This window comes from Phaseolus vulgaris, chromosome 3, assembly GCF_051622355.1.
Source record: "Phaseolus vulgaris cultivar YP4 chromosome 3, ASM5162235v1, whole genome shotgun sequence".
In the NCBI taxonomy this organism is placed as follows: Eukaryota; Viridiplantae; Streptophyta; class Magnoliopsida; order Fabales; family Fabaceae; genus Phaseolus; species Phaseolus vulgaris.
Window position 1 is genome coordinate 13,800,131 of NC_143500.1, and position 17,302 is coordinate 13,817,432.

At 29.2% G+C, this 17,302-nt stretch overlaps 1 protein-coding gene and 1 pseudogene across 1 annotated transcript; both read right to left on the minus strand.

Moving 5' to 3' along the window:
- Window positions 1-1,567: 1,567 nt before the first annotated feature.
- Window positions 1,568-3,525, minus strand: LOC137806654 (2-hydroxyisoflavanone synthase). Its single transcript, XM_068606873.1, has 2 exons — window positions 2,531-3,525; window positions 1,568-2,436 (listed from the first exon to the last, which is right to left on the minus strand). The coding sequence occupies exons 1-2, from the start codon at window positions 3,431-3,433 to the stop codon at window positions 1,765-1,767; spliced, it is 1,575 nt and encodes a 524-aa protein (XP_068462974.1). The 5' UTR covers window positions 3,434-3,525; the 3' UTR covers window positions 1,568-1,764.
- A 2,916-nt stretch (window positions 3,526-6,441) lies between these two features.
- On the minus strand, window positions 6,442-7,635 carry LOC150028699 (uncharacterized; annotated as a pseudogene).
- Between the last annotated feature and the right edge of the window lie 9,667 nt (window positions 7,636-17,302).

Consider the following 17,302-nt stretch of genomic DNA (forward strand, 5'->3'; position numbering starts at 1 on the left):
TATCAAAGCAAAATATATACATCACAATCCTCTTTCACTCTTAGAAAAGATCCAAAGCACTTAGCAATCTTGGAAAAACTGATTTGAATGTTTTCCCTAGAATTAATTCAAGACCAGAAGTGTAAAACAACTTATTTAAACTTCAATCAATTGGTAAAAACATTTAATACAAGAGCCAAAATAGTTTTAAATAAATTAAAAAAGATTAAAGTCACTTAACAAAATTTTGTTAAGGTTTTCAGAAAAACAATCGAAAACACGAAACAATCGATTGAATTGGTTTTAACACAAAGTCAACCAAAGTCAAGCTACACAAGACACCCACACACAACAATCAATTTAACGCAAGAGCCAAAAACAATTTTAAATCAATTAAAAGAGATTAAAGCCACTTAACAGAATTTTGTTAAGGTTTTCACAAAAACAATCGATTGAAAACGCAAAACAATCGATTGAATTGGTTTGACAACAAAGTCAACCAAAGCCAAGCTTTTTGAAATCCTTTTCAAAATACACTAAGTGTAAAACAACCGGTTGAATCTTTTTCAAAAGGATTAAAATCAAACAACCTCGGATCATTAATTTAAGTGGATTAACAAATTCAAACTACACACACAACCAACAATAAGGTCTTCAAGCAATCCACTTGGATTTGGAGACATCAAAGCACCTAGTTGAACATATTTTTCGTGGGTTTGGTCGAAAGAAAAGGCTACCACACTAGGCCGACGCAAATGTCTGACAACTAATTGTGAGGTAACAACCAAAATTCGTAGGTAGGATGCAAATGTCTGACAGTTATTATATATGTTATTATAATTATTATTAATGTTAGAAATAAACTACAACAGGTAGGACTCAAAACTAAATCCCTTGAATGACCAAAGAAGCTTTAACCATTACATCAGCCAAATTTTGTTGTTATGTTATGATTATTATTATACTTATTAGTATGATTATCAATATTAATATAATATAAAAATTATTAATATTATTCATACATTTAATATCATTTATATTATTAATTTCATTATTATTATTACTATTCAAATTAATAATATTATTAATTATTGTAATAATATTATTCATCATACTAATATTATTATTAATATTATTGTTAATATTATTAATATTCATACATTTAATATCATTTATATTATTAATTTCATTATTAGTATTATTATTCAAATTAATAATATTATTAATTATTGTAATAATATTATTCATCATACTAATATTATTATTAATATTATTGTTAATATTATTAATATTCATGATATTAATATTATTAAAATTATAAATGTTATTAATATTATTAAATATTATTAATATGATTAATATTAACAATATTTTTTTAATTTATAAAATAATATCTAATTTAATTAATATAATGATTAATTTATTTTTTTACAATTAATTTTTATTTAATAATTATCTTTTGACATATTTTTTACATACAATATACTCTATGTTCACAATCTTCTGATATAATACCGTTTCTTTATTTTATCCTTGTTGCATTTTCTTGTAAACAGGATGTACGGATTATAATATAGGAAACACAATGTAATGTAATATTAAATGGTTATAAACTTTTGTAATGAAATGATATTTGAAGTTACATCACAGTATCAATAAAGCCATCGCATGTGTGTAGAAGCCATGTATATGTATGTGTTGGTGTGTCAATTACACCTTATTGAAATAAACAACAAAAAATAAAAGTAACTGCAAAACGGTAATAGTGTTGTTGTATGTGGTGATTTATGAGGAGAGGAGTTTGGCGGCGAGGGTTGTTTTTGCAAGTGGAACACATACGAGGTTGTGTTTCCTGGGAACTGTTAGGCCAGCTCTCTCTTCCATGCTAACTATGGCATCATCACCTTTGAGTATGTGTCCTTCTGGGTCCACCACTTGCAGGTCAAAGCACTGGACAACAGATGCAAGAAGTGTTGCCATTCCAGAAGTAGACAAATTCACTCCAGGGCACATTCTCCTACCTGACCCAAATGGGAGAAGTTGAAAATGCTGCCCCCTTAGATCAATAGGTCCAACTTCCCCTTCACCTCCATTTTCTAAGAATCTCTCAGGACGAAATTCCAATGGTCTGTTCCAGTACTTGGGGTCTCTTCCTACAGCCCAAACATTGAAAAGTATCAGTGCTCCCTCTGGGATCACACACCCTTCAATCTCGCACTCTTCCACACACTTTCTTTTCACCACAGGGAGTGGTGGGTGCAGGCGGAATGTCTCCTTCACAATGGCCCTGATGTAAGGAAGGTTTTGAGTATCAACTTCCTCAACCACTCTATCTTTCCCCACAACACTGTACACCTCCTCCCGAGCCTTTTGCAGCACCCTAGGGTTGTTGATCAGCTCTGCCAAAGCCCACTCCGTTGCCACGGCTGTGGAATCTGTCCCTGCTGAGAAGAAATCCTGTCACAATGGAAAATGTGTGTATGGTGAGTCAGAATAGTTTACGTGAAGAGAAATGAAAATGGATGAAGAAAAGAGAAGCAGGGAAACTTACGACAACAAGACCCTTGATCTGCTCTTTGGTAATCTTGATCTCCATGGTCTCGTCCTCGGCGAATTCAAGCAAAGTATCGAGGAAAATACCGCTCTGCTCTCCCTCAACAACTTCTCCGTTCTTTCTCCTTCTCACGATCTCTTGGCGCTTCTTGATGACCTTCTCAATGACGGGGTCGAACTTGTTGAATATTTCATCGATCCTCTGCTCATACTTTCCAAACTTGAGCTTATTCAAGGGCCAGATGAAGTTGGTAAGACTGTACTCACCGAAGATCTTAACTGTCTCGCGAGCCAAATCTCTAACCTCTTTGGCCTCACCCAGCATCATCATGGAGATGGTATTGTTAGTCCACTTGAGAAGCTCCTCGGTGACGTTAAGGGGTTGTTGGGCCTGTGCACTCTGGGCGAGAACCCTGAGAACCTTGCGGATCTCATGGCTCCTCAAGGGCCTCAACTTGTTGACGGTGGTGGCGTTGAGGAGGTCGTTCATGATGAGCTTCCTGATGAACTTCCAGTAAGGTCCAAAAGGAACCATGGCAACGGAGTTGTCGTAAGTGAGGCGCTTAATAGCAGAGGTTTGGAACCTGGTGTTGAAGGAAGCAGCCTCGTGGGTTTGAAGGAAGAGTTTGAACAACTGAGGAGTGGAGGCAACAACGGTGGGCATAGAGCCAAAGTAGAGAGAGAACAAAGGACCATAACGTTGGGAAAGAGAAAGGAGGGAGTGGTGGAGAAGTTGGTCTTTTAAAAGGTGAAGGTGACCAACGAAGGGAAGCCTGGGCTTTGGGCTAGGAGGGTTGGGAAGGTGGCGAAGGGCCTTGGATTTAGCAGTGGGTGTAGGACGCAGGTGCAGAAACAATGCTAGCACCAACAAACCAATTGCAATTTCGAGCAACATGATCATTCTGCTTCTGTCAGGTTTAGGACTGTGTTGTAGTAGTGTGGGAACGAGTAAGGGAAATCCCGAATCTGAGGCTAATAAACCATGATATTTTTGGCCTGAGAAAACAGGCTTCGAATGCTTCCTTTTATAAGCAACGGATCCTGTGGGCCCGCAAACATTTTTGAAGAAATATGATTTTCAAAAAGAATTTCAATCTGATATGGTGTATCCACGTGTTAATTTTGAAAAATATTATGAGAACTGTACATTCAAAACCCATCACTTTTTTACAATTGTTATTTCATCAAATATAATTTTAAAAGAGGATGAAAGCTCGGACGCTCCTATTAAATGACGTGTTGTTTTTGGATATTTGTATTGAACACCGACATTCGTATAATATTTGTAGGACACGTAACACGTATCCGTGAAGTGTCTAATTCAAAAAGTATTTGTTGGATTTCTGACAATTCTAGTATGCTTCTAACACAATTTTAAAAAGAAAAAATACATTAATTTTTTAAAAAATCAAACTTATTGTATAAATTTTTATTATGATTATAAAAATAAGAAACAAATATATTTGAACCAGTCATAAAAAACATCTTTATGCTCCGAAAAATAATTAGAGATATTTGTGCACATAAATATTTATTGTTAATTTATATAATTCATAATTATATAATATATAGATTCATGTTTCCATGTCCTACATTTTAGAGATGATACGTATCTTCGTGTCCGTGTCAGTGTATGTACTACATAGTTCACAACTTGCTTCACTATATTATTTCTAATTAATAATATAAAAAAAAGTATCATTTTATATAAAAATTGATATTTTAGGTAAAGTAAGAAAGTTGTATACGGATAAAATTGTAAATGTATATTTTTCATTCTAAAACTGATAAGTACAAATTGTTAAAGTATCAACACTTAATATTATTTTTTATTTTATTTTTAACAGTTATAATTTAGAAAAATTTAAACAATAAATTATGTGGATCCACATATACTTTTAAAAAAACATATTACTTTGATAAGTAATAGTTAAAGATACTCTCGTTTACAAAAATTTCATCTCATCGCATCATTTATCCACATTACAATAAAAGATTATCAAATATTTATTTTGACAACTAGATATTGAAAGACATCATATTACACTTTGGTCCATGCAATTTAATTTTAAAATTATTCTATTTAAACAAAAAATTATTTCTCTTTTTAATTGTAATATAATACAAGATTATTGATACTCAGAAAGTATTTCTCTTTTTAATTTTATCCGTTTTAATTTTAATTTGGAGAAAATTAGTTATGGGTTTTAAGATATGAAGAGTGATTTTTAAAAGAATGATTCGTTATGTTTTGTTCTGAGAAGTGTATTTCACTTACCACGTAATTATGTATAGTCTAAGTTATGGTGCGGAACGGCTGCGCATTTGATTTGGTTTGGTTTCTTGGAGTTGGTGGAGGCAAGAGGCAGTCGCCAACCCTGCTTTAAAAAAACATATATCTCATACTGTTTATAATAATATTTTAAAATTAAAAAATAAAATAAAATAAATATTTACTTATTATAACATAAAATGTGTGTTTATACTATTAAAGATGTTAATATATCAGTATTCCTTTGACAAATCCTTAAGTCAAACATGACTGCTTTCTTAAGAGTAATAATGGTTGATAACAAGTTAAATTTATATTACTGTTTCAGTGGGATGTGATGACCAACCACCATTATCTTATTTCAAATAGGGCAACTGAGATAATATTCTTTTCTTTAACATGTACGACCAATGAGACACCTTTTCTTCTGTGAGGAATGTCATGAGACTTCAGGTGGGGGATGTCATGAGACTTATGAGGTTTTTTTTTTATCAAAGTAGTGCAATTTTTTTTTTTTTTTTTTTATATTTTGGGTTTTTTTTTATTCAAAAATGGGTAAACAGCCAATCGCAATAGAGATTTTGATAAAATAAAATAGTCAATCACAATAGTGATTTTGAAAAAGAATAAAAATATTTACGATTTTTATCTGAAATCGTATTCCCATGTACGATTTTAATATTAAAATATATTTTAACATTAAATTTTTTTAAAAAAATTGTATATATGAAATTTCAACATCCTAAGTTTATATATAATAACATATAAAATTAAAAAGAATTATATAATAAATATGTTTTAAATATTTTAATATAATAATTTTAATATATATGTTTTCATTTTTAAAATAGAAATAAAAATAATAGAAAATTAGATAAATTTAATTCATTATTATAACTTTAATTTATATAATTAAATAAAATTACATTTTAGTATTTAAAATAATAACAATAATAATAGAAAATTAGATAGATATAATTTACTATTATAACTTTTTTTTATATATAACTTAAGAAATTTATATTTTTATAAAAAAATTAACTAAATAAGTTTTCAGATTTTTTTTATTATACATAAAAACTATTTTGAATTTTTAATAAAATTAATGATGTAATATTTTAATAATATAAATTGATTATTTTAAAAAATGATTAAATTAAATTTAATTCATAATAAAAAATTAAGTTGGAAAAATTCTAAATTCGAAATGCTAAAATAAAGCAGAAACTTTAATTGAAAAAGTAAAATGAAGAATGTTAATCGAAAGCTGAATTGTCATATAAAAAGCAGATAAATAATGTAAGAGTATGTTCTACTATTGTTTATATGGATAATTTGTTCTATTGTGGCCTTCATTCCTATAATAAGAGCAATTTTTTTGGTTTATTTGGAAGTGGTTCATCCATTTCATTATGTATACGATTAGTTGTTGGTCTGTCTGATTCCTTACGGTGCATGTAGGAGTCTGGGATGAAATTCAGTCCTATATAAGTAGACCAATAATCTTCATTTCGAACTGGATGAAATTCAACTTTGTAAACCTTCAAAATATACTGCAAACTATAGATAGGATCAACGAATGTTGTTAGTTGTAAATGGCATGTCGAACAAACAATGATAACATGAGAACAAGGAAGTCAGAGAGCTTGAAACTCCCCACAATCACACCACCAGTCATTAAGTCTTACTGTGTATGACATAGGTAGGCGTCGTAGTTGGGCAGTGGATAGCTCTTGAACATCAAACTCTGAATTTTGTCTATTGTAGCTTTGGACATGACACATAGCCAATTGTTGTTCATTTTTCCGTAACAAGGCAGTAATATCTTCTGGATATTGATGGCCAGCTTGTAACATGCACTCTATCTTCGTCCCTCGCTCAACAAACCAAGATTTGGTTCTTTCAAAAGTTGTCTTCACAAGAGCACATATGGGTAACGATCGTGCTCCCTTTAATACAAAGTTCATGCACTCAGCTAAATTTATTGTCATGTGACCATACTGCCTCCGTCATATGCTTGTGTCCATTTTTTCAAAGGTATTTGATCTATCCAGACAAAAGCTTACTGAAATTGTGATCTTAGAGCCAACAACTTTGCCTGAACAATTGGTTGTTTCATTTCATAACCTGTGAAATGTAAAAAATTAAATGATTTAAAGTGATTGTGTTGCAACAAGAATAAGCAATATAAGTGAATTAAATTAAGATAAATACCCATGTTTATTAATTGTCTCTTCGCCTCGGCATTCTTGAACTTCTTATTGAAGTAAGATGCAATGTGGCGTATGAAATATACTGATAGAAGACCATGTCCTTCCCAAGCTACTTCTGAAGATTTTAATGCTGATAAAATGGCCTTTCCTCTATTAGTTATCATGCAAATATTTTGTTGCGGTATGACATGTGATCACAACATGCGGAAGAACCAGATCAATGCTTCTTTTGTTTCACCTTCAACTATTGTAAAAGCTAAAGGGAATATGTTTCGGTTACCATCTTGACCAATTGCAGTTAGCAAAGTTCCATGGTATTTTCCGATCAAGAATGTTCCGTCAACTTGGACTATTGGCTTGCAGTAATTAAAGTCATCAATGCAAGGCTTGAAAGCCCAAAATACTCGTTCTAAGATGTTACACAAGTTGTCTTGAACCGCCTATAAAAAAAGAACAAGTTACATATTCAGCAATTGTCCCAGGGACACTTTCTTGAACCGCCTACAACCATCTTGGAAGATGATTATAGGATTTGTCCCAATCGCCGAATTCCATGGCAAGCGCCTTTTGTTTTGCCATCCATGCTTTTTTATATGTTACAGAATAACCATAACGATTTTTAATTTATGCGATTAAACTTTTCACAGGGATGGATGTGTTTGCTTTAATGGAATCGACCACTACAGTTGCAATTTGGTTGGAGTCCAAATTTACGTGATCAACAGAAAGAGTGGTCAACAAACATGTGTGGGTTGCTTCAATATTTTTGATCTCCCATGTATCACAGATTTAACTGAAGGATGCTCTAAGCCGCCATTGACATCCATTATTGTAGTCAATGCACCAGGCTACATATCGATTCGTCTTTGACTCCACGACAACAAATTTGAACTCTTCAGCTGTGTGATATTGTTTGATGGCAACCAATGTAGCCTTTTTATTAGGAAAAGTCATTCGTTCAGAAAGGTCATATTGAGCTATTTGTCTAGATCGATTATTAAAATCACTTTGTTGGAGTGATGACATTGCGAAACCACCATCTTCAGGTAAATCATCAACATCGTTGTCTTCACTAAACTCATTAATAATATATCTGATTATGGGTTCCTCTGGGTGCTAATAGAACTGTCTCCAATGTAAAACAAATTCATCTACCACATGCAACATGTAATTAATATTGTTATTATAAAGTGCATGCAATGAGCGTGAATACTTAGAAAATATTTCAATACAAAATTTAAATTATTACCTTGTGAAGAGGAATATATAAGACAAGTTCTGCTCCAATCAAAACTTCCCAAAAAATTTCTTTCCAAAACTGTGAAATAAGTTTGATGATTTTGTGGTTATAGGAAGAGTTTCTTTCATTGGTTGTTTGCTTTCAGTATATATATATATATATATATATATATATATATATATATATATATATATATATATATAAACATAGTTACAAGAAAGTTTTAAATTATTAAGAGGAATTGAATATGTTTTTCAGTCTCCCATTCACTCAAGTTATTTGTGCTATTTGTGCTTGGAGTGAATTGTGCTTTCACTAAATTCATGCTTTCCTACATGTACTTTCCTTCACTCACTTTGACTTTTTCCTCCATGTGCTTTGTTTTTTCCTTCATGGCATGACTTGCTTTACGTGAGAATCTTGCTAAATATGCAGAGAATCACTCCATGGCATATTTGATTCAAACACTCCATAATCCTTTATTTCAAAGTTTGGTACTTTGGCAGAGATTCTCTATTGTGTTTTCTATTCACTCGTGAAAGCATGGCACTCTGCATATGTTGCAAATGTTGGGTCTTCATCAAATGTTGCACAATTTGGACAAGTTCAATTTCAATCTGCCCCCAATCAAGCACCACAAATATTCAGCTTTATAGACCACCACAACATGTCTGCCCAATTTCCTTACCAGCAAGTGCCATCAATGTTCTTCTTAAACTTATTCATTTTCGATTCCATTTTAGCTTTTCGATTAAATTTTTTTAATTTATTAAAAATTCAAAATAATTTTAATATATTAAATTTCAAAAAATTTATTTTTAATTTTTTAATTATATATAATAAAAGTTCAGTTATTTTTTAATTATATATAATAAAAAAATGTTTTCTTAAAACTTATTTAGTTAATATTTTATAAAAATATAATTTTCTTTTATTATATATACAAAAAGTTATAATAGTAAATTAAATTTATCTAATTTTCTATTATTATTATTATTTTAAATACTAAAATTTAATTTTCTTTAATAATATATAAAATAAAGTTATAATAATAAATTAAATTTATCTAATTTTATATTATTTTCATTTCTATTTTAAATACTAAAACATATATTTAAAACATATTTATTATATTTTTTTAATTTTATATATTATTATATATAAACGTATGGTGAAATCGTATTTTATATATACGATTTTTTTTTATATTTAATATTTTAAAATATATTTTAATATTAAAATCGTATATGTGGAATACTATTTTAGTTAGAAATCGTAAATTCTATGTACGATTTTCAATTTTTTTCAACATCTCTCACGATTCACAATTCTATTCAATCTAAATCTTTATTGCGATTGACGATTTACCGGAATAAATTTTTTTTGCCATTTTAGAAATATAGAAAAAAGATTATACTAGTTTGAGTAAAAAAAATCGAATTATGATCTATTAGAAAAAATTGTTGATAGGTTAAATAACCATACATCAGATTACAATTATAATTGGACAAAAAAATATTTTATTGAAATAAAATAATTTTAAAATTATATTGGCCAAATCACAGTTATAAACTGATATTCTTTAATTTACATTTGTCAAAATAACATTTTTCTATAGAAAAAATATGTTTTTACACTTGTTGTATTGGACCAAAGTCTTGAGAGCTTAGTGCTCACTGGTCGGAGCTCAGTATCTGCCTTACATACGTCAGCGCGGTTATTGGGTCTGGAAGACAGGCTATGGGTTTGGGCTCGAGATACGTGTTCACTCCTTTCTATACACTTAATGTAACCCCTTGCGCGCAAGGCCCATACAGTCAGCAAGAGGTAGTAGCGGACCTAGGGGTGTGCTTAACGCGTATGGGTCTAATACTAGCAAAGGTTTTCTCCACACCTAAGTCCATGTGTGCTAGGGCATAATGAGTTAGGTTGCATGTTGATACGTAGCGCCTCGCCAAGGTTGTCTACATGAAACAGATTGGACCCCTAATGCTGGTACATGAGTTGGTACCCAGATGGTTATTTTGTTAAGATTTGATGCACTCCAGTGAAGGAAAGATTCTGTTGAGCTGCGATGCTAAGAGAATGTGCCCTAACAGAATGTCTTCCTAATGCATAGGCTTTCAGTTGAGATGAGACTCTTGTGAGAGAAAGCTGCTACAAAAGGTAGGCTATAAAATGGACTTGAGATCTCAGGTAAATGTACGTTGTTTCTAAGACTTAAACTAGTTACTTCTTATTTCTATAAGCCCTGTAGTGACTTGATCGTCAGAGTGCAATCAATAGATATGGCCCCCTCTGTCTCAACGAAGTCGCGTTCCAGCATTCCAAAGGGAAAAACAAATTCCACCAGAGATAGACGAAGCCAGAGTTTGAGATTGGAGTCAACCTACGACTAAGTCAACCGGTGAGAACAGTTGTGTTTTGATTTTACATTCTATACTAAATTAAGTTATTTAAATAAAATATAAATAAAGTTATTAATATAAAAATAATAAAATAACTTGTGAAATGAGAGTAAAACAAATTTGAACTTACAATGTTACAGCTTGCTTTAAAATATCATTTTAAGTCTTCGGTAACTCACAAGTACAAATAAAATTTGTAATTAAGTTTTAATTTTTGGCTATTTTCAAAGGTTTAACTTCCTTATCCTTTGAATATTTTTATTCGAGTTTCCGTTAAAGATTTGTTAAGTTGAATATTAAAAAATTTATATTTTTAATTAAAATTTTACTATTTGATTTTGTTATTAGCTAAGTTGATCATGTCTTACATATATAATATATAAGAACAATTTAAATTTCATTAAAACTAATTTAAATGTATTACAGTTTACATACACTAGTTGACGAAGTGTAATATTAATATGTTTTTGTAGAGTTTATGCAGGTGAGACTATCATCTGATGGAAATTAAGACATGTTATCCTCTTTTAAACTACGAACATGATAAAGAAAAATGACCGATATATAAAATTAAATTTATTTTTTATATGATTCACAACAATTATCGTCTAGATAGAATGTCCAAATAACACATCTATATCTAAAATTGTGATTTAGGATTTACTAAACTTGTCATGTGTAAATTTATAATTAACCTTGATTTATCAGCATGTAGGAGATGAATATATAATCTTTTTTAATATTTTATCTTTTTTAAACCGTTGGATTTTTTATAATTTATAATTTTATTATTTTATTTTGTAAAAGTTTAAGATAATATTTATTACTCTTTTATTGATTATATTTGATTCCTTGCCTATTTTTTAGTTAAAAAAGGAATGATGATCCAAAAACCTGTTTTCAAACATTAATGAAATTGGATCAAAAAATTAAATTAATATTTGATGTTATTATAATGAGTAATGATCAATCTACTTACTACAATTCTTACTTGATGTTATTCTAGTCTTGTTCGAACTAAAGGTCTAATTTATTCGATCAAAAGTCTTATTATTTGACTACTATTATTACTTATTATTTTAATTTCTAAATATGTGCTAATATTATTATGAGTTATATACTTATGTAATTGAGTACAATGTGTAACTTTAAAATATATTGGAAGAACTTTTAAATAATCAAATATCATATCCAGTATATTATAGAATTAGTTAAGAACTATGAAGCTCATACACAATTGTTGATTTTCGTTTTCACACGTCGAACGTATATTGGACACGGACATTACAGACACAAAGACGATACCATGTTGGATGCATTTAGCTGGGCCAAACACGGTCCAGTTTGTGGACACGCGGAAGATACTAGTGAGGAGAAGGAGAACAAAGAAGATGAAGGATGGAAAGGAACTATGAAGACAGAAGAAGAAAATAAGAAGATGAAGGGTTGCAGAGAATTTTTTTAAAAAGAAAAGTGAAGACCGTATTTTGAATTGGGAAATTGGGATTTATTTATTAGTGACATTGACCGTGCTTTCCATTTTAATTTAATATTATTTTTTTAATTTAAATTTAAATACAAATTATTATATAATTATATAATATTATGTATATTTTTATAATTTAAATATTATATTTTTATTTACTTTATTTTTTAAATTTCAAATATAAATTATTTTTTATAATTTAAATTAATTTTTAAATAATAATGTTTTATTAAAGATTAATATTTTAAAATAAGATTAAACTTTAACTTAAAAAAATAAAATATTTTAAATCACAATATTTTATATTTAACTATATAAATAGTTATTAAATAGTATTTATTGATAAATATTTATACGATGAAATAAATATAATCAATTACTGATAATTATATTTATGATTATGTAAATATAACTACTTAATCATAAAATTATGTAAATATAACCACTTAATCATAAATATTTTTATGATTAGGTAAATATAACCACTTAAAGATAAATATTTGTATGATATTTTTTATAAATATATTTTTTATTTTTTTTAGATTAAGAAGTATATTAGTATATTTTAAATATATATATATATATATATATATCATTTTTGGTATCTTATATTTTTCAATTTAGTTGTATTTTCATATATGTTCATATCTATGTCGTATATGTAGTTGTGTTTGTGTTTAGGCCTCATAAGTAAAGAATGTCATTTAGGAGTTTTTTTCACTCTGTTCAAGTTTTTGGCATAACCAAATGGCACTACGTAAGGTTAGAATTTAAAATCAAATTTAAATTTTTATTAATTAGATTAATATTACATATAAAAATTGTAATTTGTTTAGAAAATTAAGATTTGAATTTAGTATTAATAATGAAGTAAAGATAATTTATATTTTTGATTTGATTAAAAAAAATTAAATTAAAATTATTAGAATTTTGGTTATTTATTTTTAATTAAATCAATATGTAAAATTATATTGCAATTGGAAAGACAGTAAATATATATTTATACTTTTGTTGATTTGTTGTGATTTGATATTATTGATTGTTATATGTTAAATGTATTGATATTGAGTATGAGGATGTTTGACCATTGATAATGTGTATTGTGTTATATATTGCATCGAGTAAATCGTAGTTTCTCATTTGAGATTCAATATAAAGATTGAATATTACCTCTAATGTTAATTATATATAAGTTTCTTTTATTTTAAAAAACAGAATGAGGTAGTAGTGACAAGCATTATATGAACTTGAATGGTACGTTTTGACAGTTTGGGAAGAATAAACATTTTTTTCCATAATTCATTAGTATGTATAATTAATAATATTATGTAAATTTTGTAAGATTTTGATTTATTGCATTTTTATTGATCTTTGGATGTATACTTAATTGTGGTTGACTTAACGTGATCACTTTCATTTCAAGTTACCTTAAGACCAATCTGAAATGTTGTCAAAATTTTGTTAGGTATAAATAATGCATATTTAAATATGCATATTAATGAAATATAAAAAGTTAGTCTTCTTAAATGAGATAGAGTCACACGTTCTTTTAAAAAAATGGGAGATATTCATGCATAAATCAATTTTTTCTATTACATAGTCATGGTTCGAAGTTGGATAAATGCAAGTTGAATCATTGATGCATATGAGAATGATGTCGAAGAGTTTCTACAATTTTTTCAACAAAATGGGGGAGGTATAAATGGGAGATATTATTGTCACTATGTTAATTGTTTGAATGAGAGACGTTTAGAAATTCAGTTGATACGAGAACATGTTCTTTGTTATGGTTTCTTGAAGAGCTATAAAATGTGGACCTAGCATGGTGAGTTTTAGAGTTACTATCTATGTCAATAGTCTAATATAGATTATGAGGATCACATGGAAGCCATGATTCATGATATTGGACAACATAGTTTTCAACAAGCACACATGTATGATGATTCAGAAGAATTTTTGTATCACATTTATGGTTTCCTTGGGTCGCAAACTATACAAAAGTATGGGAATAAAACAATGGAATGCTAGACTTACATTCAATGATGGATTCATGAATCCCGAAAGAAGATTTACATGTTTCTTTTTATTAACAGGTAAGTAAAACTGACTACCTTTAGATGTTACATAATATAAAGAACATGATTAATCAGTTGGTTATTTTAGATCTCATTGCCAATTGACGCTTATTTGCCCATGGAAAATATTGTTGTGTGGTTTTGTTCATTGCATAGAAAGCTAAGTGCATATATGGAGGTTGTGGAACATGAGTATGTTTTAGTTAAGAAGTAATATATTATTGTAGTTTATATAATGTATTAATTGTAAATTACTAATGACCTTTCTTTTTAGTGCAATTAATATATGTAATATCTTAGACGATATCCACTTCATCATCACATAATCTATGTTGGGTTTATCCTAAGGTATTTAGTGTTGAACAAGATGCTTTGATGTCTCCAAATCCAAGTGGAAAGCTTGAAGACCTTGTTGTTGTGTGTGTGTGTTGTTTGAAACTTGTTAATTCACTCCTTAAGATGATCCAAGTTCAATTGAATCTTTACCTTTTTTAAAAGATGAATTTTCTAGAAGGGTGTGAAATTTCAACCTGTTGAAATGTTGATTCAACTATTGTTTGACACTTAGTGGTTTGGAAAAGCTTAGCTTTGTTTTGGCTTTGCTGTCAAACAGATTCAACTGGTTGTTTCGATAAATCAACTGGTTGTTTTCGTGAAAACCTTAACATAATTTTGTTAAGTGGTTTAATCTGTTTTAAATGATTCCAACAACTTTTGCTTTTTGATTTAACTGCTTTGACCATTTGATTGGGGTATATAAAGGTTATTTTACGCTCATATGCATTAACGAAGAAAAAGAGTTTATCAAAAAAAGTTTTCAAGATTTCAAAAGCTTTGGATCATCTCAAGTGTGTGGAATAGGATTGGGTTTTGTACTTCTGAACTTTAAGCTTTGCTTTACCCAAATGTATTTTATTCCTCTTCTTCTTCAAACATTGTATTTTTGTATTAAAGTGTAAGGCAGTTTCAGAAGGTGATTCTGGACACTGTGTTGTTTGCCATATAGTGGTGTGTGTTCTTGAAGGTTCAAAATCATCACTCTTGGTGTGTGTTTTGTAATCTAGAGTTGATTACATAGTGAATTCTCAATGGTTAGCTGAGGACTGGATGTAGCTCTTGGTTAAGAGTGAAACAATATAAACATCTTATGTGATTCTCTCTATCCCTACACTCACAAACTGTTTTAACATTGTTTTCTAATTCTGCTAGTATAAACAATCGGTTGTTTCGTGAAAACCACTTGTTGGTTTTCTGAAATCAAACTTAAAACAATTTTTTATTGGTTGAACATAATTTTCAATTGATTGATTCTGCATAACTTTTCACTCTACCTTCAATCTTTGGGAAAATCTTTCAAAAACAATTCACCCCTTTCTTGTTTTAGGCCTCTAATTCTAACATTTAGTTATTCATTGAATCTATTAAATTTTATATTTTTAGTTTTTCAATAAATTAACTTTGTTCAATTTCATATAATATAGGCAACAAAGAAGTTTTTAATGTGCCTATTATGTCATGCATTGGATGTGAACCATAGTTTGTGTCAGTAGTCTTGATTCTTTGGAATATATCTTAAAACACTTTAAATATTCTGAAAAGTACTAATTAGAGGTTTCATATATTTGTTGGGCATAGACACAATAAGAGAAATTAGTCATGAATGGGAAAAATATTTTATATGCATAAGAATTCAGAACATGTTATGATTTATATGTTGCTCTTTCTCTTCAATGTGTTAGACATTAGATATGGAAACTTATGTTCTGGTTCAATTTGCACTTCTTGAATAATATGAAACATTTCAATGAATGTTGATGCTTGAATTACTTATGCCTTTGGATATCCTCTTTCTGGTTTTGTTCACCATTTCCTACATACCAAACGCTCGATATGGAAATGATTACTTCTTTGTGATCTTCACGTATTTAAGTTGTATTTAAATTTTAAATACTTTCTTCATTTTGTATGAACTCTGTCCATTGAGCTTTGATCAACTCTAGATTTAGATATTTCTATATTTGCATTGTTCATCTTCTCACTGAAATAGAAAACTTCATATGTGTGTTTTAAATGTGATTTCTTTTCTTGTAAAATCTTCAAAGAACTTCGCGTATTGTTTTCCTTTACTTAAATTCTCTTGATGTTGCTTTAAAACTTGATTGGCGAAAATCTCGCTTATCAACTCCATTGTCCTTGTATCAGATGCTAAGAAAGGAAGCTTTTACTTTCGTCTTTTTGCAATCTTTAATTCCCTTTCATAGTTTCCAAAAAAAAGTATCAGTGAATAATATAATTTACAATTTAAATAATGGGTATCACTAAAATAATATCTATGAATTATATAAACTTTTTATACTCAGATATTTCACAGTTGATTCTACATTTAAAAACTTTCCAAGTTAATATTGATTTAAAATATTGAAGCATAATTACTTTTAACTTAAATATTATTCCATTAATTATATTTCGAAAAACCTTTGATCACTATATTTCGAAAAACCTTTGATCACGTACAATTCAAACTATTTTTCGAAGACTCTTACAATCACGTACTGTTTATTCAAATCCTTTCTAATACATTTAATCCATTAAAATTATTTAATGTTTTCTATAATTTAGAAATTTCAAATAAGATTTGAAAATATAAACGCAGTATCATAAAATATTCTTAGAATGTAAAGATCAAGCATGGACACTTCCATGTTATCGTGTTCCATTTGACACTTGGATGATGTTTGTATCGTCTAATATGTCTAAGCTCCAGCATGCATATGATGCTTGTGAACTTGTTCATCTGCCTTGTGGTGGCAGAGCCCCTTACAGAGGACCTACTAGGACAATGGCCAGAAGAATCCAGGAAGAGTGGGACTCAACAGAGAAGGGCAGAGAAACCCTCTTGCAAATTTTAAGGCCTTGACCTAGTTGTAAATAATAAAATAAAATTCTTTTTCTTGTAAATAATTTGGGCCTCAAAATTGGGTCAAGTAACATAGATTATTGAGCTTGTATTTGGGTCATACATAAACTAGGATTAGATTAGGATTTCTAAATCTACCTAGGATTTTAATTGGGCTCA